Source organism: Protopterus annectens, chromosome 3.part0 (genome assembly GCF_019279795.1).
Source record: "Protopterus annectens isolate FY-2018-M chromosome 3.part0, PAN1.0, whole genome shotgun sequence".
Classification (NCBI taxonomy): Eukaryota; Metazoa; Chordata; order Ceratodontiformes; family Protopteridae; genus Protopterus; species Protopterus annectens.
In genome coordinates this window covers 1,849,368,812-1,849,390,573 of record NC_056731.1, presented here as the reverse complement: position 1 = coordinate 1,849,390,573, position 21,762 = coordinate 1,849,368,812, and the positions used below count along the sequence as shown (strand labels likewise).

Here is a 21,762-nt window from a genome sequence, read left to right as displayed (position 1 = left end):
GCCTGTGTCAAAACAAACTATTTCTAGGTGGATTGGCTTTTGCATTGCATTTTGTTATTCCCATCATGGCAAGGAGATTCCAGCTGGGATTAGGCCTCATTCCACTAGGGCTACTGCCACTTCAACAGCATTTCTAATAGGGGTGGCAACTAAGGATATTTTGGAAGCAGCTACTTGGAGTTCAGTGCATACTTTCTCTAAGCATTATCACCTTCCTATCTACTCTAAGTCTAGGGCTGGTTTTGCCACAGCTGTTTTGCAAGGCATGTTGTCAGCTCCTGCTTCTTTATGATTTGCCAGCCTCCCTTACCTCTGCTTTGGGATTCTACCCAATAGTTAGGACTGCAGCAATGGGGAACGAAGAACATAGTACAGTTTTGTACCTACCATAAATGTAGATGTTCGAGGATCCCATTGCTGCAGTCCAATTCTCCCTCCTTCCCTCTGTCTTTAGGGGTGGTTGTGTAGGTGAGGTTAGATGCTTAAATTTTTGTATATATTCTTGTATATATTGTACATATTTTTGGTGCAGGTATTTTGGGCCTGGTCTTTTTAGGGTCTTCTGACATCTGGGGCAAGAAAAGACTGAGGATATGACGTCGGTCATGCGCATTAGTACCCTGACGTACTGACGTCAGTCTAATGCGCCCTGACCGACGTCAGCCTTATACTCTGGTATTCGGGCCGACTGGATGCGGACTATACCCAATAGTTAGGACTGCAGCAATGGGATCCTCGAACATCTACATTTATGGTAGGTACAAAACTGTACTTTTCTAGGGGTGCTACTTTCAGGACCAGGGGAGCTAGGAGGTAGTTGGCTAGCTAGGGCTTGAATTGTCTCAGTAAAGAATCGGTTAAAACTGTCAGAGACATCTTCAGGGGTTTTATCAATAGTAGCAGCAGGGATTGGGGTTGAAGTTTGTCCAGGATGTAGTAAATTATTTAAACCTGCCCAAAACTTCTGAGGGTTATTTTGATTTACTGTCTGTAAATTACAGTAGTATTGTTTTTTGTCTTATAAAATTGATTTTTTGGTTTCGTTCCTGGATTGCCTGTATTTAATGTGATCTTGAGGGCCTTTAAAAGAACGCCATAAAGCCCATGCTTTGTTTCTAAGGGTAATTTTGAGTTTAGACTCTTTAGAAAGCCATGGCGCAGTTTTTGCCTTGGTTCTCTTTGAATGAACAGCTGCATGCAAATCAAGGATCTCAAGGAATTTGTTGTTAAAGTATGCTACTGCTTCCTCTAAGGGGAGGTGTTTTAGAATAGACCAATTACATGAGTTTAGTTCTTGTTGGAATTTGGCCGGGTCAAAGTTTTTATTCTTTCTAACCTTTCTGAGTAAGCGTTGTTGGGAATTAATGGTTTTGTGCTTAATTACATATGTGAGAAGGTGATCGCTTAGGCCATCAAGGTGGGTACCAGAGGTATACAGTTGGGGGTGACTATTTATGAGTACCCAGTCAAGTATACTTTCTTTTTGGTTGGGTTTACCTATCCTGGTAGGGGTAGATATAATTTGTGTAAATGCATGCAGGTTAATATGGGTGGTTGGGGATTCTGAGGAACAGGTGCTCCAGTCTATGTTAAAGTCTCCAAGTAGTAGGGTTTCTTGGGGGTAGTGACATGATAGCCAGTGCAGAATATCTTCAAATGTAGATATATTGTTACCCCGGGGAATGTACATACAGATGATATTAATGCATTTATTTTTATTAAGTTGCAATTTGGTGGCAAGAATCTCTGAGTTATTAATCTGAGGTGGTTGTATTACATCTATGGAATTTAGGAAATAAACATTGTTCTGGGATTGCAATTTTTACAGAAAATCAATTAAAATATTAGACAAGATTGTAGTTAGAATAGGCAGATTAACTGTTGTGGATATTAGATGGCAAGAAAAAGTCTATAGAATCATAACAGTATATGTGTATGTTATAGTTAAAGAAAGATAAAACTTATTTCAAGAAATGTTAGACTATGTCATAGTGAACCTGAATATATTAATAATAAGGGATTTCAGTTGTGATTTAAGAGAAAGGAAAAAAAGGAAAAGCTATAAAAAGATGAAAGAAGTAATGAAATTTGGAACATTAGTTTTATGGAAAGAAAAAACACAGATATATAAAACAAATATGTTTAGAACAGAGATTGATTATTGTATTATATCAGAAGGACTGTTCAGACAATCTAGCAATATGATAGAGATTGAAGAAAGTAAAGAGTGTATTACAACAGAAGAAGGAGTAAAAAGAATAAATGAAAAGGAAACAAATACAGAGGGAAATGGAAAGGACGTAATTATATAGTAATGGAAAGATCATTTAATGATGATAGCATTTTATAAAAATTGGACTGAATGGTAGATAGTATTTAAGAAGTGTACTTATAGGTGCAGCGGTAGCGTTGTTGTCTCACAGCAAGAGGTTCTCCCGTTCGATTCTCGGCTGGAGTGTGGGGAGTGCCTTCTGTGTGGAGTTTGCATGTCCTCCCCACGGTTTGGTGGGCGTTCGAAAGACATGCGTAAATGGGCATGTCTTCGCTGAAGGTTGAACATCGAGCTGGCACCTCGGCGTTCGTGAAAATCTACTGCCAATCATTAGCAGACTAGAGTTCCACTGTGGCGACACTTAACCGGGAAAAGCCGAAAGACAACAACAACTTATATTGAAAAAAGAAAAGACAAAAAGAGAGAAAGAGGAATATGTAGATGCATATGGTAAAACTTTTGAAATTTTAGAAAATAATCTAGACTTGTATGGAAAAGAAAAAAATATATATGAAAGAAATCAAGGAAAAATTAAAAGTTTATTTAATCAATATATTTACTACAAGAAAAAAGAAGATGAATCAGCATACTTAGGAAAATAGTAAAAGAAAAAGTAGTGTAATAAGGCAGATGAAGAACAGAAACTGAGAAGTTAAGAAAAATCAAACACAAATAATGGAAACAGTGGTGGAATATGTAGAAGAAGTGTGTAAAAAGAAATGAAGGAGAGAAATTCAAAAGTACTGGCAAATTAAAAGATTTACAGATTCATTGAATAAAGAATTTAAAAAGAGTATTACTGTAATTGAACTAGAAAATGTAATTAAACAAGTTAACATAGATTCAATGGTGAGTCCAGACTGAATTAGTTAAGAAATGTATAAAATATTAATGTATTGGCAAAATACCTATTCTGATTGAATGGATGGAGGAGGTCTTTAATTATAAAGAAATTTGCAGTGGAATTTTAAAATTCATATGGAAAAAAGGGAATAACGAAATAAAAAATGGATATCAGTAGAATTAAATAATACTGACTACAAGATATTTGTGAAGATTATACAGAAGAGGATGGAAAGTAAAATCCAGAACATATTAGAAAAAGGCGTATTTGGTATAAAAGGAATGTGCTGTCAAAAACTTCTAATGATAATAAGGGAAGTGTAGATTATGTTATGAAGGAAGAACAAGAGATAAAACTGATGATAGGTAATGTTAATAAAACGTTTGACCCAGTAAAACATGAAGTGTTATGGAGATCTATGAATAATTACAATCTTAGCAACAAATAAATAAATAAATACATGCATATGACTGCTTATAAGAATGATAAAATGAGTATATTAATTAAATGATGGTTAAGTAAACAGGTAGAAATGAATAAATAGATTTAGACAAGGATGTCCAATGAGTAGCAATCTGTTTGCTTAAAATTATGAATTTAATAGCTAGTGAAATAAAGAGTGAAATAAAAAAGGCAAAATATGTAGTAAAAAAAGTATGCAGAAATCCCAGCATTAATGATACATGCAAATGATATAGCTGTAGAACAGATATTTTGGATGGAAAAGGTGGTTGAGTATCTAACAAAATTATTAAAAGAAATAGGGATGGATCTTAAAAAGGAAAAAGTCAAGACTAGGAAACAAGAACAAATTAGCTGATATATAATTGTCTTAGTCTTTCAGCTTTTCCCGGTTAGGGGTTGCCACAGTGGAACTCTGGTCATTTTTACAGTGCAGAGTTGCCAGCCTGACGCCCAGCCTTCAAAGAAGGTACACCCATTCATGCACGTACCTACCTGCATGTCTTTCAAATGACACCCGACTGTGGGGAGGACATGCAGACTCCACACAGAAGATGGTCCAGCTGAGAATCCAACAGGAGAACTTCTTGCTGTGAGATGACAATGATAACCACTGCAGCATCGCATATATAATTGTCTTTAACTGAAATAACAGTGTTAAGAATATAATTTGATAATAAGGAAATAAAGGAAAGGTAATGTGAAAATCTGATAAGAAGTATAAAATAATTATGTTTGTTGTGGAAAACATATAAATTATCATATAAAAAGAAAGCAAATTTGAATAGTTCTGTTGATAGGTAAGATGTCATACTTAGTAAGTATTTTGATGATTCCAAAAATGTATGAAAAGGATGCAATGGAAATATTATTTTTCTTTCATATGAGGATCTAGAGTAAAGAGCAGTGCTATACATGAGTAAAGAAGAGAGTGGTTTAGGTTTAATAAACCCAGTACTGTTTGTAGCATCTTTGAATTCATAGAGAGTATTAATACTGATGAAGGATAAAGAGAAATTGGTGGGAAAAATATGTAATCATAAAGATGAGGATACGTGGGAAGAGGTTGTCTCTAATAAAAGAACATTATGATGATGAAGTACAAAATTATCAAGAAAAAATGAAAATATGGAAGATAAAGATTGATGAGATAAAGGAACGAAGAAAAGTATGGTACAAAAGGTAATGGCTCACTCATTTTGTATTAATCTATGGGAAAACTTTAAAAAAGAAAAGTAAATGCTGTTAAAGAAAGAAATGGTGTAAAACTTGGGTGGAATGTCAGGACTTCATATGGAATTTGACTGTAAATAAACTTCCTATGTAAGGTATTTTGCCATATAAAAAGAGAGGTGAAAGAATGTATATTGTAGAGGAGAAGAAGAAACAGCAGAATATGTGTTTTTGACTTGTAAAAGAGTAAGAAAGTTGTAGAAGTTCTTTTCGAAATAGAAAAGAAAATTAAATAAACATGAATATGACAGCATATGGCTATGATAAGATTATTAAAAAGAGAATAAGTTGAAAATAGAAGAATACTTTGTTAAATGGATTATTTGGAATGAGAGTCTTAATGAAATTATGTTTAATGGGAAATTGGTTTTACCAGCAGTTATAAAAAAGAATAAAATGGTGGTTGTGGAAAAAGGATTGGAAGTCATGTACATAAAACAATGTTGGTTTTACCTTACTGTGATTTTTTAAATGAAAATGTGTACATATGTATGTAAATATGCAATTAAGTTATAAATAGAATATAAATAAAGGATCTCTATTCTTTTTGATAGATGCCATGGAATCTTTATGATGTCACTGGATTAAATTGTAACACTTATCCTTAGTACACCTATAGGCAAACAGAAAGAGATAGGCTATGAGATAACCTGACACCAACACGCCTTTGTGAATGTCATTTTCTCTAAATGGCAAGTACCGTAAATCCTACTAGACAGATCCTACTTACACAGTCCTCCCACTACCTAAATCTGCTGCATAACCCTATCAAAGCCCTAATTCTAATCCTAAGTCTCCCACCCAGTCTCCTACCCTAACCATAGCATATCCCTCCTATTCCCTAACCCTAAAGTTCCCTTTCATGCCCTAAACCAAAAAACACACTCCTCTCTCTCTCTAAACCTATAGTCCTTGATCACTCCTTAATCCTAAAACTATTCTCCCCTTCCCTAAACCTAAAGCATCTGATTAATGCCTGAACCTAAAACTCAACTCCCCCTTTCAACCTGAAGTCACTAATTGCTCTTTAAACCTAAAACTTCTATTTGTCCTCTCTAAACCTAAAGTCCTTGATCACACCTTAAATTTAAAACTCCATTCCCATTCCCTAACCCTAAACTTCCCTCCTGTTTTCTAAATATAAAGTCCCTGATTGCACCCTAACCCTAATCTTCCCTCCTACTCTCTAATCCAAAACTCTCTCTGCTCCGTAGTTCTAAGTCCCCCTCATGCTCACTGCATGAAACCCTAACCCATAGTCCCACCCCTCCCACTCCCTCCTCATGATTGATGAACTTAACTTGTGTGAAATTGGCTGCTTTTCGGGCAAGGTGAGGCAGCTCCAGTCTTCCTTATGGCTGCAACTTCTTACCATAGCATGTAAGAGAGTTTGAGTGTGAACAATGGTCTGTATAAGCTGCAAGATGCCCAAGTCCCTGACTTCAGATAGTGTTCTTTGAGTACTCGGGACTCGGGCACGTATAGTAGACCCATTGTTTTGTTTTGTTTTATTGTGGTGCAAACAAGGGTCAACAAGAAGACTGTTATTATTGGTTGCCATTATGGTCCACTTAGTAACTCATATTTGTTATTGTTAGGCAGTTATGCTGCAGTTTTACATGGTGATTCTAATGCCTTATTTACTAGACAACCTGATAAATTAAATTATTACCAAGGTACATATGTTAAAGAAATGCAAAGCTGTTGAATTAATGTTTGAAATTTCATGCTTATCATGACATTGCAAACTTAAATTTATAGTAGTAGCCATTTCGGGTCTATGTTGAGCCATTGAATTAAAATTTCAATGCATGGCTAATCATCGAACATTAAACACCAAATGTAGAAATTACCAAATAAGGTTATCTTTGAAAATAGCATTGAATGGCCATAGCTGGCCAACAACCAGGAAGTACGGCAATGAGTAAGTTAAACTAAACCAACCCTTTTATAAATTTGCCCTACTACCCACTGTAGTGCAATCTCAGAGTTGGTATGTATAGTTGGGGGCGTGGGGGCACCCCCCATATTGGGGGATGTTGGGGGTGGGGCCCCCCACCTTGGTTGAAAACATTTTTTACGAAGGCCGTTTGCGATGTTGGCCAACTGTGGCCATTCAGTGATATTATTTTCAAAGATAAGTGTGTTCAATAATTTCAGTGTTTGGTGTTTAACGTTTGCTGTTTAGCTGTTCACTGAAATTTTAATTTGATGGCTGAACATAGAAGCAGCCATTACTGCTTTATGATTTAATATCAGTCTTTGTTCTGTATTAATCCTTTCTGTTTCAACTTGTGCTTGGATAAAACAGATTAAAGACAAACCTTTTGCTTTGTGAACTATGTTTTTACCAAACATACTCGTAGTAATATCTGTATAACTGAAGAACTATGCTTTTACCAAAAATATTTGTAGTAATATTTATATTACTTAAGAAGTAATACAAATGATTGTATTTATTTATTTATTTATGTTTACTAGAGTAATACACTGATCAGCACTGAGCAAAGCAGAAATGTAAGCAATAGCAGAATAATTCAGACTAATTACATAAAAAAATGTGTATATACATTCTAGTGAATACATATAGTGCAATGTAGAATCAGAGTATAATGTACAATATATACATTAGTTTCTAAAGTGGGTTAATCTTCAGTAAATCCTGAGGGAGTAAAAGAGACTTTAAAAGAAGTTCAAACCCCATATTTTGTAAATCATGTAGCCTTTCAAATCCAGAAATTTAAAATGTAATCTAATTTTCTGTTTTTTTTAAACATCTATGTTAAATGTAGGAATTAAAAAGTGGCATGTAAACCTTGGCTCTAGATGATTGTCACTGTTGAAGTGACACCCCTACCCCATGTGCAAAAATTGGAAGAAGGAGTTGTGGATGGAGGGATGGATGGGTACATGTATAGTAAAAAAAACAAAGTGTATAAACATGTATTTTGTTATTTTCTGGGAGTATTTTCAAGCAGCATACATTTTAACTGTTTTCATTCACTCTAACATTGCATGAATTGCTCAGTTCCTGCCTTCCGTTAAACATCACTCCTCCTGCTGAGTTTATATTGTTCATATAAATTCCATTTCTTTTCTTTCTAATTTGCTGCTTCCATTTTTCTAAAGATCCCACTTCCAGTTTTTTAATTTCTTTTACAATATTTAGTACCTTATACCAGCACTTGGTTTAGATTTAGATTTTGATTTTCTAGCAGTTGTTTTTTTTTCAGCCAATGGCATAAACTTAGTTACATTTCCTTAGTTATAACCATTTGCTCCCCCAGTGTTTCTGACAAAGCATGTCTCCTTCCCATCAAAAAACTCTTAGCAATGCTATCTGCCTGAGGAAGAATTCTCTGATGTCTGCTTGGAGTTCAAAATACCTGCAAATCTGGTAGCAATTTTAGTAGAATCTAGAATAGAAGCTACTGTTAAAAAAGGAGTAATTAGTAGAGCATATAACATATTGCATGATAACTATAAGAATCAATCAGAGGAGGTTAGAAAAGATTGGGAAGAGAGATTGGATAAGCAAGTCACAAATAAAAATGGGGGACATATGTATGTCTCCCAAATATGCAACAAAGTGTAGAATATTTAGGATTTTTACAGGGAAATGCACCCCCCCAGGGGCAGCAATATCCTAGACCTGGTCATCACCAACATGGGAAACCGGTGTTCCACACCAGAGGTCAATTCCTCGTTGGTCAGATCCGACCACAAGCTAATCAGCCTAGACATCCACATCCCACCCCCAGCCCCAATTAGGGAAACCATCATAAAAAACTTCTCAAAAGCCAACTTCACACTTCTTAAGACAGAAGTGGCAAACGTCATGACACCCATGCAGACGGACAATAGAGGTATGACTGCCGAATCCTACACAAATGCACTTTATAAGCACTTACACGAGTGCATGGATCATGCTATCCCTAATAGAACCAAGATGTTATCCTCCAAAAAAAGGAAGCCAATCTGGTGGTCCTCTGCCATAAACAAACTCTACAACAGAAGAAAGAAACTGTTGCAAAAAAGAGTAGAATCCCATGACTGGAGGAACTCCCTGGTCAACCTCAGTAAGAAGTTGAGATCCCTCATAAAATCCTCCAAAGCTAGTTACGAAAACAAAATTGCCACTGACTCTAAAGACAACCACAAAGCATTCTATAGCTATGTCAAGAATCTAAATGGGAACACTCAGATCTGCATTGAGTTACAGCATAATGGCACTAAATATACAGAACCAACTGATATTGCCAACATCCTAGCAGATAGGTTCAGTGCTAACTTTACCCCCCTCTCACCCCCTAGAGGGCCCATCTCTATACCGGAAGAATGCAAAGTTCCTATAATCACGGCTGCACAGGTAAAAAACAAGCCAAGAACACAGCATCCATGGGACCTGACAATATCCCAGGCTGCGTTCTACATGAACTACAGAATGAACTGGCACCCTACCTAAGTACCATGTTCAATCATAGCCTCACCTCAGGCTTTGTACCCACTGAATGGCGCACCGCGACAGTTATCCCACTCCACAAAGGAGGAGTCAGGTCGGACCCCGGGAACTACTGCCCCATTAGCCTGACGAGCCTGGTCTGCAAGGCCATGGAACGTATCATCATGGAACTCATAAACAAAGACATTGGTAATCTCCAAACTTTGGATCCTACTCAGTTTGGATTTGTAAAAGGCAGATCATGTCTCCTAAACCTTCTTTGAAGCAGTCACCAAAGCCATAGACGATGGTAAAATGGTTCACACAGCTTATCTAGATCTCGCCAAAGCTTTTGACACCATCCCCCACTCTGGAATTATAGATAAGATCACTAAACTAGGTATAAATCCCTATGTCATAAGATGGGTTGCCAACTGGCTCACGGACAGAACCCACACTGTGAAAGTAGCGGATTCCAAATCCGACATCAGACCAGTGACAAGTGGAGTACCACAGGATTCAGTCCTGGGTCCTCTCCTGTTTGGTATCTACTTCTCTGAAGTGCAGGCCAACACAGAAGGTCTTTGGCTAACAAAGTTTGCAGATGACTGCAAACTAGGAGCCATAATCGAAACTCCTAACGATGTGGACAAACTACAAAAGGGCCTCACTGAGACAGATTCCTGGTGTCAAAGCCATGGCCTGAAGCTCAATGCCAAAAAGTGTATTGTCATCCCCTGTGGTAAAAACTCTGTACCCCTGAACTACCATATAGCTGGTAGTCTACTTAATGCCGAAAATGTGATAAGAGACCTTGGGACACAGGTGGACAGTAGTCTCTCCTTTGATTATCACATCGCCACAGTGGTCAGTAAATCCTTCTACGTGGCTCATCTCATCACAAAAGGATTCTCATCCAGAAAAAAAGAGGTCATTGTTCCCCTCTACTCATCACTCATTAACATACAAAGCTATGTCAAACCCAGAGCTGTTGGACATGCTCCACTTAAAGAAATCCCAATCCTTCTGAGCTACACGCTCTAGGGACCTTAACCTTGTCACCACAATAAACAGAACATGCTGGAGGGATAGATTCCTGTCCCAGAGACTTCCCATACTCTGGAACAGACTACCTATCTATGTCAAACAGAGCTCCTCATTAGCACTCTTCAAGAAAAATCTTGATGATTGGATGGGAAATGGGAAATTCACCCCGGGGATCACTTCTGTGGCTCTGCTCGACAGGGGCATAGGAAAATAATTTTCTTGGGTGGCGAAAGCCAGGGTACATTTTTTGGCTATGCTTGTATGGGCCCTAGGGCTGATAGCCTAGTACCTGCCTATGAACCTATAGATATATTTATACCCGAAGTAGACTATAGAGAATTTTTCTTCAGTTAGAAAGCAAATGTTGGAGGTGTGATGGGGAAGAAAGAGGTAATGGGGAACATGTTTTCTAGGAGTGTAGTGAGTGGCAAACTTTAAGGATTCCATGTCCTGCAGACTACTCTGTTAGAGATAGTGGGTGGGCAAACTGGTGTAATTAGGGAAATGATTTTTCTGAATGATACAGAATCAGAATTGCTTAGACATAATAAGGCCTTGCTGAGTCTAATAATGGTGGCTGCCAGAAAAGCAATTACTAGAAAATAGAAATCAAAATCTAAACCAACTGTACTAGAAGTAGTGAGTATAGCAACAGGAGTAAAACATCTGGAAATGGGATCTTTAGAAAAAGATAGGAGCAAATTACACAGGAAAAATGGGAATAGTGGGAAGAATGCATACAAGGGAGGAATGAGGTTTAAAAGAAGGCAGGACTTGAATGAGCTATGTAATGACTGTCAATGATTGGGTAGATTATAAGTGATATATAATGTTTGTAACTAAAATTATGTCAGTATGGTTTGTGATATAAAATGCTTGCAACTGGGATTATGTCAATATGTTTTGTTTTCATTTATGTAAATGTATGACTGCCTGTGCAGTTTAATAGTCGTGCTTCTATAAATTAGTAAAATGTAATGAATAATGATGATGATGTTCATGAAGATTTATAATTTTAAGAGGTTCAGAATTTCTGTTTTAGTGACAAGTAATAATTTCTGCTTTGTTTTGTATTTGTTAAAGATTGTTCTTCATTATTTTTACAGAACTACCAGTGAAGATTGTAAAGCCACTGAGAGACAAGATTGCTATGGAGAAACACCGTGGTATTTTTGAGTGTCAGGTATCTCGGCCAAATGCAGTGGTCAAATGGTACTTCAAGGGCAAAGAAATTGTCCCAAGCAAGAAAATGGAAATAGACAGCCATGATATCTACAGGAAGCTGATTATCAATGATGTACAGTTTGAAGATGAGGGCACCTATACTTGTGATGCTGTTGATGACACAACCAGTGCCCAGTTGCTGGTAGAAGGTACTGAATCAAAATTATTTTAGTTATGTTACAGGAGGCTTAAAGGGTAATATTAATGCCTACATAATTGCCTTTTCAGGATTATGCTACAGAGATTCTGAAAAACTTGCAGAATCTTAAATACACAGTGCAGCCACCGCTGCCTTCCTCGAAAGAGTCCCTACCCAGGCCATCCTGGAAGCTGCCAAATGGACATCTTTCCACACCTTTACTAAACATTACCATTTAACCAATCCCTTCATTGCTACAGCAGGTTTTGCTACTGCTCTCGTACAGAACCTGCTTTCTCAGTGGCATCAGACACCCAGCATCCCCCCACTTGCAGCATTGAGAGTCCTTGCAAATTAGTACTACAACTCTGAGTGCAAAGAACATAGTACAGTTGTGTCACACGTACCATACAGTTATGGTAAGTGTGACACAACTGTCCTTTCCACAGCAATAACTCTTAACTGAGAGAGCATACCATGTATATGGTCCATGGTCCATATCTTCCATTAGTAAACAGCTGAGACATATTCTAGTGAAGATGCATTTTTTGGAAAATGATTATTAATTGTATACTAGGCAAAAATAGAAAGAAATTCATTCCCAGCAACATGAGTGGAAGTAGAGCAGACAGTTGAGACAGCTGAGGAGACAAAAATTTGAACCAACATAAAACAAACAAACAAGCTGAGGGGAATTCACCTTGTTTGCCTTCTACCAGTAGTACCAAGGAGAGAGTTGATGTTCATCGTGTTTCACTGTTGCAGTCATAACTGTAGGGTGCTCCTGCCGGCAGGCAGCCTGAGGTCGGCCAGAATCCCAAAGTCTGGGTCCGGCGTCGGCTGTACAAGCCAGTACTCTGACGTCAGTACGCTCTGGTACATAGTCCTCAGCCGACGCCATCTTCTCCAGTCTTTCTTGCCGTGCGGTGGAAAGCAGCTCGCAAGTTGTTGGTTGGCAATTTTCGAACAGCGTTTTTGGTTGTTGTCGGTCCGAAGTTCTTACTTCTCTTCTCAAAGCTAAGTACCCCGTTGGGGAATCTTTTTCTTGTTCCTCCGATGTCAGAAAAAGTTAATAATTGTATTACGTGTGGGAAACAAATACCTCATAAAGATTTCCACTCTTACTGTCTACCTTGCTTAGGCCCTGACCATGACGTTTCTTGTTGTCGGTTCTGTGCCAGGTTTAATTCTCGTACTATCAAATGCAGGTACGACTGGGCTCTGAATTATTTTGGCAGACGCTTCAATTACAGAATGTCGTCGGACACTACCGGAATTCAAAAGAAGCGCAAAGACAAGGACAGGCCTCCGAGGTCCAAACAGGACTCGTTGCAGCTGGAGCCGGCGTCCGGTTCGGCTGTCGTCAGTGAGGCGCTTTTGCAGCCCCTGTCGTCCGCCACTTCTGAACCGATGGCCGATACGGACTCCCATGGGGAGCCATCAAGGCCTTCTATTTTATCTGCTGCAGGACCTTTGGACGTCGCTCCCTCGGATGGGTCCGGAACCGCTGTGCAGGTACCGGCTTCTGAGGGGGTATTCAGGCCTACTCACATCACAATTTCAAAGGCAAAGGCAAAGTCAAAGACTCCTGTTAAGTCTAAAGCTCCTGCTCAAGCTACTTCTGAATCTACTCCCAGGACACAGAAGCAATTGTTAAGGATGGCTGAAGATTTGCTTTCTATGATTAGGGGTTCTCACCCCCCCCCCCTGAGAAAAGGCCTCGACAGGATGTTCCTATGGATTCCTCTGACCAGGCTTCTATATCTTCTGTCTCTTCCTCTGATCAGGAATATTCTTTTCCTCCTTATGAGGATTCGGATGCTGAGGACTCCTTGCCCTCTGCCTCTCCGCCTGAAGATTTTTCTTTTGGGGAAACCTTACATGAGATGAGGGAACATTTTCATTGGGAAGGTCAGGATTATTCTGCTTCCAAGAAGAGGCTTAGAGAATTCCTTCTTCTTCCTCAACATAGGCCTTTGGCTATCCCTCCTGTTCTTGACATTGTGGATGATGCCTTTTCTGAGGCTAATTTGAATCCTGATTCCATGCCTCCTGCTCCCTCTAAGCCTGATAGGTTTTATAGGGTTCCTGAGTCTCATTTGTTCTTATTTAAGAATCCTTCTGCAGATCCTGAAACTATTTCTCAGGGTTCTAAGGCTGCTAAAGTTGCTTCTTCTAAGAATCCTATTCCCTCTGAGAAGGATTCTCGTGCCTTAGACAGGTGGGGCAAAAAGGTATATACTTCTGCTACCCTTTCTGTTAGGGCTTTAAATTGCCAATTTCATATGTTTAAGTATCAGCAATTTCTTCTGTCTGTTTTAAAGCAAAAGCTTGCTTCCCTTCCTGCATGTGCAGAAGATAAGGAACTACAGGATGTATTGCATGCAACTGAACAACTGAACAAACATAGCTTGCATTGTGGTTTTGATGCTTTGGATGCTTCTTGCAGGGCCGCAGCCTCTGGTACTGTTATCAGGAGACATGCTTGGCTTCGTGAACAAAGTTTACCTGAACAGGTTAAGGCTAAATTGTTAGATGCCCCTGTTCAGCATGATGTTCTTTTTGGATCTAAGGCTGAGGAGGTTATTAAAAAGATGGAAGAAAAGGCAAAATCTATGCAAACTGTGAAAGATTTCTTGCAAGTTTAGCCTCCTAGATTTTCCAGGAATTGGCCCTCCAAAAATTGGTCCTTTCCCACGTCTGACAGGCCTCAAAGGGGAAGATATAGACGCTCCAGAGGTCGTGGCCAGGCTCAGGCCTCCTACAGATCGAGACAATGGACTGCTTCTTCACCTAGAAGGGGAGAAGACAGATCAAAGAAAGCAAACTCAATGACTCTCTAGGTTGGGCTACAGGACCTCTTTACCTGGATGCCCCTCTCGGAGGAAAACTTTCTCTTTTTTACAGAAATTGGACTCATATTACCCAGGACAAATGGGTATTGGACGTGATTTTAAAAGGCTACAACTTCCACTTTCATACCTTGCCAAGAGCTTTCGGTTGGCCAGATCTGCCAAAACATCAATGGTCAGAGGCCTTAAATCAAGTGGATGCTCTTCTGGCCATGAGAGCCATAGAGCCTGTTCCACTCTCAGAGATGGGAAAAGGTTTTTATTCGAGACTGTTTCTGGTTCCGAGAAAACAAAGCTCATGGAGACCTATTCTGGACCTTTCTGTGTTAAACACCTTTTTGGAAATTCCAAAATTCAAGATGCTTACTCTGCAGCAGCTGATTCCAATGCTCTCTCAGGACGCTTGGATGGTGACATTGGACCTAAAGGAAGCTTATTTACACATTCCCATCAGGCAGGAACGCAGGAAATTACTCAGGTTCAAGGCAGGTTCGAGACACTATCAATTCTCTGTACTGCCCTTTGGTTTATCTACTGCGCCCAGAGTCTTTACCAAGTGCCTGGCACCAGTAGTGGCTTATTGCAGACTCCAGGGGATTCAGATTTACCCTTATTTGGACGACTGCCTTATTCAGGCAGACAGCAAGGATCTTTTACTTCAACATCTGTATTTTGTTCAACATCTTCTCCTCCTGTTGGGATTTTCAGTGAACACAAAAAAGTCACATCTGATCCCTTCTCAACAAATGCTATTCCTGGGAGCCCTCTTAAACACAACCTTACAAAGGGCCTTCCTCACTACAGAAAAATAAATACAGCTGGCTTCAATTTTCAAGACTTTGGCAACTCTACCTCAGCTCACTGCAAGGAAATTCCTGCAGGCACTGGGCTACATGGCTTCCTGCATTCTGTTGATTCCAAATGCAAGGCTTCATATGAGAAAGCTTCAATGGTATCTGAAAAGTGTATGGTCGCAGCATTACCACGATCTGGACACTCTGATTCCTCTGATCCCCTGCCTCCAAAAGGAGTTCCTTTGGTGGTCCAGGGTGTGTGCTTTAAACGAAGGAAAGCCTTTCCGTCTTCCTCAACCTTCTCAAATCATAACCACGGACGCCTCGGACTATGCTTGGGGAGCACATTTTCTAGGCAATTGCCAGCAGGGAACCTGGACAAAGGATCATCTTCACTGGCATATCAATCTGAAGGAAATGTTGGCAGTTCAAAATGCTCTTCTAGCCTTCAAGAACCTTTTGCATCCAGGGCCTCTTTTGATTTGCACAGACAACACCACAGTCATGTGGTACATAAACAAGCAGGGGGGCTCTCATTCGTACCCCCTTTGCAGACTAGCTATGGCTTTATGGGACACAGCTCTAAATCTGAATCTACATCTCCAGGCCCAATTCATACCAGGAGAACAGAATCTCTTAGCAGACAGCCTGAGCAGGAACATTGTGGATCCTCACGAATGGATGCTAGACACCAACTTATTCAACAGGATTACTGCAGTTTGGGGATGCCCCCAGATAGATCTGTTTGCATCCCATCTCAGCAATCATCAGCTGCCTCACTTTTGCACCAGGGCATTCCACAAAACAGCTTGGAAAGTGGATGCCCTGTCCTTCAGCTGGAAAAACCTTTTGGGTTATGCCTTCCCTCCTCTTCCTCTACTTCCTCGGGTATTACTAAAGATAAAACAGGACAAGCCCAAGTTCCTCATCTTGATTGCTCCAAATTGGCCTCGACAGTTTTGGTATCCAACTTTAAAGCACCTGTTCTTGGAGCCTCCTTGGATTCTCCCTCTGAACCCTTCTCTTCTGTCCCAGCATCAGGGTCAGTTGCTACATTCCAATCTCAAGACCCTTTGCCTGGCAGCTTGGCTCTTCAAAGGAATTTGATTTCTTCTAGTCTTCCCAAACAAGTTTTGGATGTTCTTTTGGAAGCCAGACGGCCTAGCACTAGGAAATCCTATGCCTCTAAATGGAAGAGATTTTGCATTTGGATGCAGGGCCGAGGTTTGGACCCTCTGGTACCTGATCTCTCTTCTTTTTTGCTTTACCTTTCGGATCTTTTGTCTAATGGACTTTCCTTTTCTTCCATTAAGATTCATGCTTCTGCTATTTCTGCTCATTTCAATACTGATCCCCCTGTTTTTTCTCATCCTTTGGTGAGACAATTCTTGAGAGGGGCTAAGAATTTAAGGCCTCCCAGGACCCCCCCTGTTCCTGCTTGGGATCTTAATTATGTTTTAGAAAAACTTACTTTGCCTCCTTTTGAGCCTGCTGCTTCTTCAGATATTAAGTTTTTATCTTGGAAGACAGTTCTTTTGTTAGCTTTGACTTCTGCCAGAAGGGTCTCAGAGTTGCAAGCTCTCATGGCTGTGGAACCATTCCTTATTTTCCACCAGGACAGAGTATCCTTGAGGACCAATCCTACTTTCATGCCTAAGGTGATTTCGAAAGTGGCTTTAAATCAAACAATTCACCTTCCTACCTTCTTTTCTAATCCTCAGAATAAAGAGGAAAGGATTTTGCATTCCTTGGACGTGCACAGACAGTTACGATTTTATTTGGATAAGACTAAAGAGTTCAGAAAATCTAACCACTTGTTTGTTTCTTTTGCCTCCAGTTCTCTTGGTAAGGCTATTTCCAAACAAACTATTTCCAAATGGATTTCTTATGGAATAAGATTTTGTTACACTCATCATGGGAAACAGTTTCCAGGTACTGTGAGAAGTCATTCTACTAGAGCAGCGGCTACTTCTACAGCTTTTCTCAGGGGAGTTCCTACCAAGGATATCTTGGAAGCTGCCACTTGGAGTTCTGTGCATACTTTTTCCAAGCATTACAATCTCCCTTTGTATTCTAAGACCAGGGCAGGCTTTGCCTCTGCTGTTTTGCAGGGTCTTCTTGCTGCCCCTTCTTCTGTCTAAACCTCCCCCCTTTTTCCACTGCTTTGGGATTCCACCCTACAGTTATGACTGCAACAGTGAAACACGATGAACATAGTACAGTTGTGTACACCTACCATAAATGTAGATGTTCGAGTGTCTTCACTGTTGCAGTCGGTGTTTCCCTCCCTCCTATCCCCTCTTTTTCTCTCCTTTGTGGTGTATTTGTGTTTCCTTGGTGGATTCATTTTTTTTTATTTATTGGGGGACTTCTGACATCTAGGGCAAGAAAGGCTGGAGAAGATGGCGTCGGCTGAGGGCTATGTATCAGAGCGTACTGACGTCACTGTACTGGCTTGTACAGCCGACGCCGGACCCAGACTTTGGGATTCTGGCCGACCTCGGGCTGCCTGCCGGCAGGAGCACCCTACAGTTATGACTGCAACAGTGAAGACACTCGAACATCTACATTTATGGTAGGTGTACACAACTGTACTTTGTTGTTGTTTGTCTTTCAGCTTTTCCCGGTAAGGGGTCACCACAGCGGATCTCCAGTCTGCTAATGATTGGCAGTAGATTTTTACGAAACGCCGAGGTGCCAACTCGACTCCCAACCTTCAACAAAGGCGCGCCCATGGAGAGAGTATGCCAGTGAAATGATTCTGTCTCAAAGAAAATTTATGAAAGTTGGCGAGAGACACAGAAATTGACCAGAAGAATAAAGATAAATTTAGAATTGAACCAGATGCTGATGCTGAGAGAGAGGGAAAGTGAAGATCAGGATAGAATATCAGTTAAACATTTTTAAAAAAAGAAAAGTAGAACTGAGAAGTATTAATTTATATTATGGTTAAATATTTGGACTGTTGAGTGATCCGCGGTGGTGGTGCTGTGGTAGCGTTGTCGCCTAACAGTAAGACGCTGTCCGGTTCGATTCTCAGCTAGAGCGTCTTCTGCGCGGAGACATGCTTGAATGGGCGTACCTTCGATGAAGGTTGTGCATCAGGGCTGGTAACTCGGCATGTAAAAATCAACTACCAATCATTAGCGGACCGAAGTTCCGCTGTGGCGACCCCTAACTGGGAAAAGCCGAAAGACACTACAACATTTGAACTGTTGAGTCTTAAGAAGCCATGCAAGGAGATGTGAACCTTGGTGACTGCCTCATTTTGTGTTTTAGCTACATAAAAAAAAGAATGAAAGACAAGAGGTGACTACAAGAAGTGTTTTCATTTTTGAAAACGTTTTCTGACTTAAATTACATGTTATCTATGTAAAAATATAACAAAGTACTGTATTGAAGGTATTGTAATAGCCCTGCTTCTGAAGGAAGGTGATGCTTTCAGCACTTATTACATAAATTAACAAATAAATGGGAAACAAAGTAATTAGTTAAATGCATAGCAAGTCAAAAGTTGCATTGCATGTAGGACAGGAAAAGATACAAAAGTGATATGTAAAATGAAAATGTCTGATAACTGCAGCTGCTGGGGAAGGTGAGTTTGTTGCTATGATTTGAATAGCTCACATGGAAAAAATATCAAAAGTACTAGTACCAGTTTATGGAAATATGGAAGGAAACAGGTTATGCTTGTAGATTTATTTACCATAGGAGTCTGCTTTGCTAAACAAAGTACCTTTAAAATAAGATGAAGCTAAGAAACTATGATAAGTAGTAAGTGTAGAGGGCATCGGGATCTAGATGCACTTGAGATAAGGCAGACACCAATCAAAAACTGGCTAGACAGTATCTTCTAAGTGACAATTTTCAGTGACTGCTTGAGAGAAAAAACAATTTTTCAAATGGGCACTGGCATGGACTTCACTGAAAGGGGAATAAAACCTAAAAGAGACTAGAGAAATTGTTAATTTCATAATGGAAACACTGCTCCAGTGACTGTAGTATGATAATGTGCTGAATAAACAGTTACAACATTAGTTTATAAGTGGTTTTCTGAGCTGGGGAGGGAAATAGAGATTAGACAGTAACAGAGCGACATTAGCTTTAGAGTAACTACAGGCAAAATCATGCACAAGATCGTGAGTAATCTCAGCTTTTGGGTAAGTAAAACTATGTGAGCTGCCATGGAACTATTGAAAGGGTTGTATTTTTGACTTTCCCTTTAAATTGTTTCTAGTTCTATGTGATGGGTGTGTCTGTGTGCACGTGTGTGTGTGTATGTGTGTGTGTGTGTCATACCTCTCAATCGTACCGAATTCCTCGGTAAATACCAGTTTTGAGGGTAAAATATTGGGCTGCCACGAATTCATTAATTTCTGAATTTTGCAATTTTTTTTTTTTTTTTTTTTTTTTTTTTTTTTTGAAATGCTGCTGACATCATCACGTGTGGGACGTGACTGGTGATGTCAGTTTCCAATGCCATTTGTACTTCATTTAATTTAACTTGCTGCAAAGGCGCCAGTGCGCCACGTGTTTTATTTATTTATCTTTCTTCCTTCCTCCAGCTGGCAAAAAAGACTGTGTCTGTACCTAATTTTTTCCTTTTTGTTTTACGGCGGCGGAGGATTAAAAACCCATTCAACAACCAAATGAAACTTGTCAGGTAGAACTTTAATAACCATTCAATTTCATGTGATTATAAGGGAGTCTTTAGTTATATTATAGTAAAGATGCGTTTAGAACTTTAGATGTGTGTATTAGTAAGCAGCGGGAACTTTTTCCCTTCATGCTGTTTAAATGGGGGCGGGTCGATGTCAGGTAGGCCTTGTATGGTATTTTGTATGTGTGGTTTTATTTAGAATTTATAGATATTGAGGTTTTTGAACCCATGCATTTCATGTGTGTGTTTGTGGATCAATGATAGTAATGTCTGGGTTTGCGATATGGAAGCTTAACAAACTTTTTTTTTTTTTTTTTTTGTGGTGTTAAGTTGCTTAAAACATTCTGACGCAACACATTCTGATTCTGAAGATAATAAATAGTTAAAACAATGAGCAAGTCAGTTTTGAGGTGACTTGTTCTTTTGCGGACTCATAAACGGATTTAACTGTAGGATGCTTGTCGGAATATTTGATTATAGGTAGAAATCCCACTAGCATCTCATTAAGGTGGTTTCCTTTCCAAAATTAATTACATTTTTGCTTGCCGTTTAGTGGTGGTGGAGCTCAGAAGCAAGTGTTTTTACATGTGATATCCTCAGTTACTGGGGTTATGCATGTTGAGATAGATGCCAGGCTGACGTGTTTGAGGTATGTGGTATTAAGGAAATGTACCATTTTTCAGTGTTAGTCATTATATTTGCATGCCTTTGTATGATGCAGCCTTGCATTAATTCACATTTAGTAGAGAAGCTATTCTTTAAATGTTTCTGCTTTGAGATCTGCACGAATATGGTTAGATTATCGTGAATCTGTTTTGGTTTCTTGCTGCTGTTAGGCACCTGGAGTTTGTAATGTGGCAATGTTGGAAGGGTTCGGGTTTGGACAATTTAGTGTGTTATTGATTGCGATGTCTTGGTTGTGGTATTTGTGAATGGCATCCTGCCCAATACCTGACTGGGGACAGTAATTCCAAGAGCTGTCATTTTCTGTACCTGTGGCAGTGTATGTTCTGTGCAGTAAGTAGATGCTTTCTTTTAAACAATGTTTATTATGCAGTGCTGCGAGTTCCTGTCTAAATGTACACCATAACAGAATGTAGTAGATTCCACAGACATTAAAAACTAAATAAAGTGGAATGTTTATTCAAGAAAATTATATTTTTGGGGAGAGGACCATGGATGTGGTGTGGGTTTCAATGCTGTTTCAGTGAGTGTGAGTTTCAAGGGCAGAGAAGTTTTAATGCTAAGTCTGTTTTCATTGTGAGACAGTATTGCTTTGTTGTTAAGCAGATGCCTATTAGTGTTTGAGCATTGTACTATAAAATGTGAAAATAAAATCCAAATAATCATTGTAGAAGTAAAGCAGTATGCACATTAGTGTTTATGGTAAATGGGGCGAAATAGGCAGGTAATGGGACATTGGAATGGCTGCAGGGAGACTTTGGTGACATATTTTGGCTGTCTGTTCTTCAGTTTGCGTTTGAAAGTTGGTATCCCACAGTTCCTTTGGAGTGGGCGGGGTTGTGTAATTATGTATGCAAATTTTATGTTAATCAGTGTACAGATTTGTACCTATTTTTCATGGGCCTTGTCCAGATGTTTGATGTTTCCAGGTTGAAAGGTATGGTGTGTGTGTGTGTGTGTGTGTGTGTGTGTGTGTGTGTGTGTGTGTGTGTGTGTGTGTGTGTGTGTGTGTGTGTGTGTGTGTGCGTGCGTGTGTGTTAAAAAGAGAAAGAGATGTGTTTTTTGTATTTGAAAAAAGTAACTTGAGTCCTACAGGGAATTAAAAGTTAT

General features: G+C 39.5%; 1 protein-coding gene across 1 annotated transcript in view; it reads left to right on the top strand.

Moving 5' to 3' along the window:
• OBSCN (obscurin, cytoskeletal calmodulin and titin-interacting RhoGEF) overlaps nucleotides 1-21,762 on the top strand; it is a 4,979,884-nt gene that overhangs the window by 2,090,312 nt on the left and 2,867,810 nt on the right. The window contains exon 35 of the mRNA XM_044066040.1: nucleotides 11,406-11,672. Coding sequence (XP_043921975.1) covers nucleotides 11,406-11,672 — 267 coding nt within the window. The remainder of the gene's footprint in view (nucleotides 1-11,405; nucleotides 11,673-21,762) is intronic.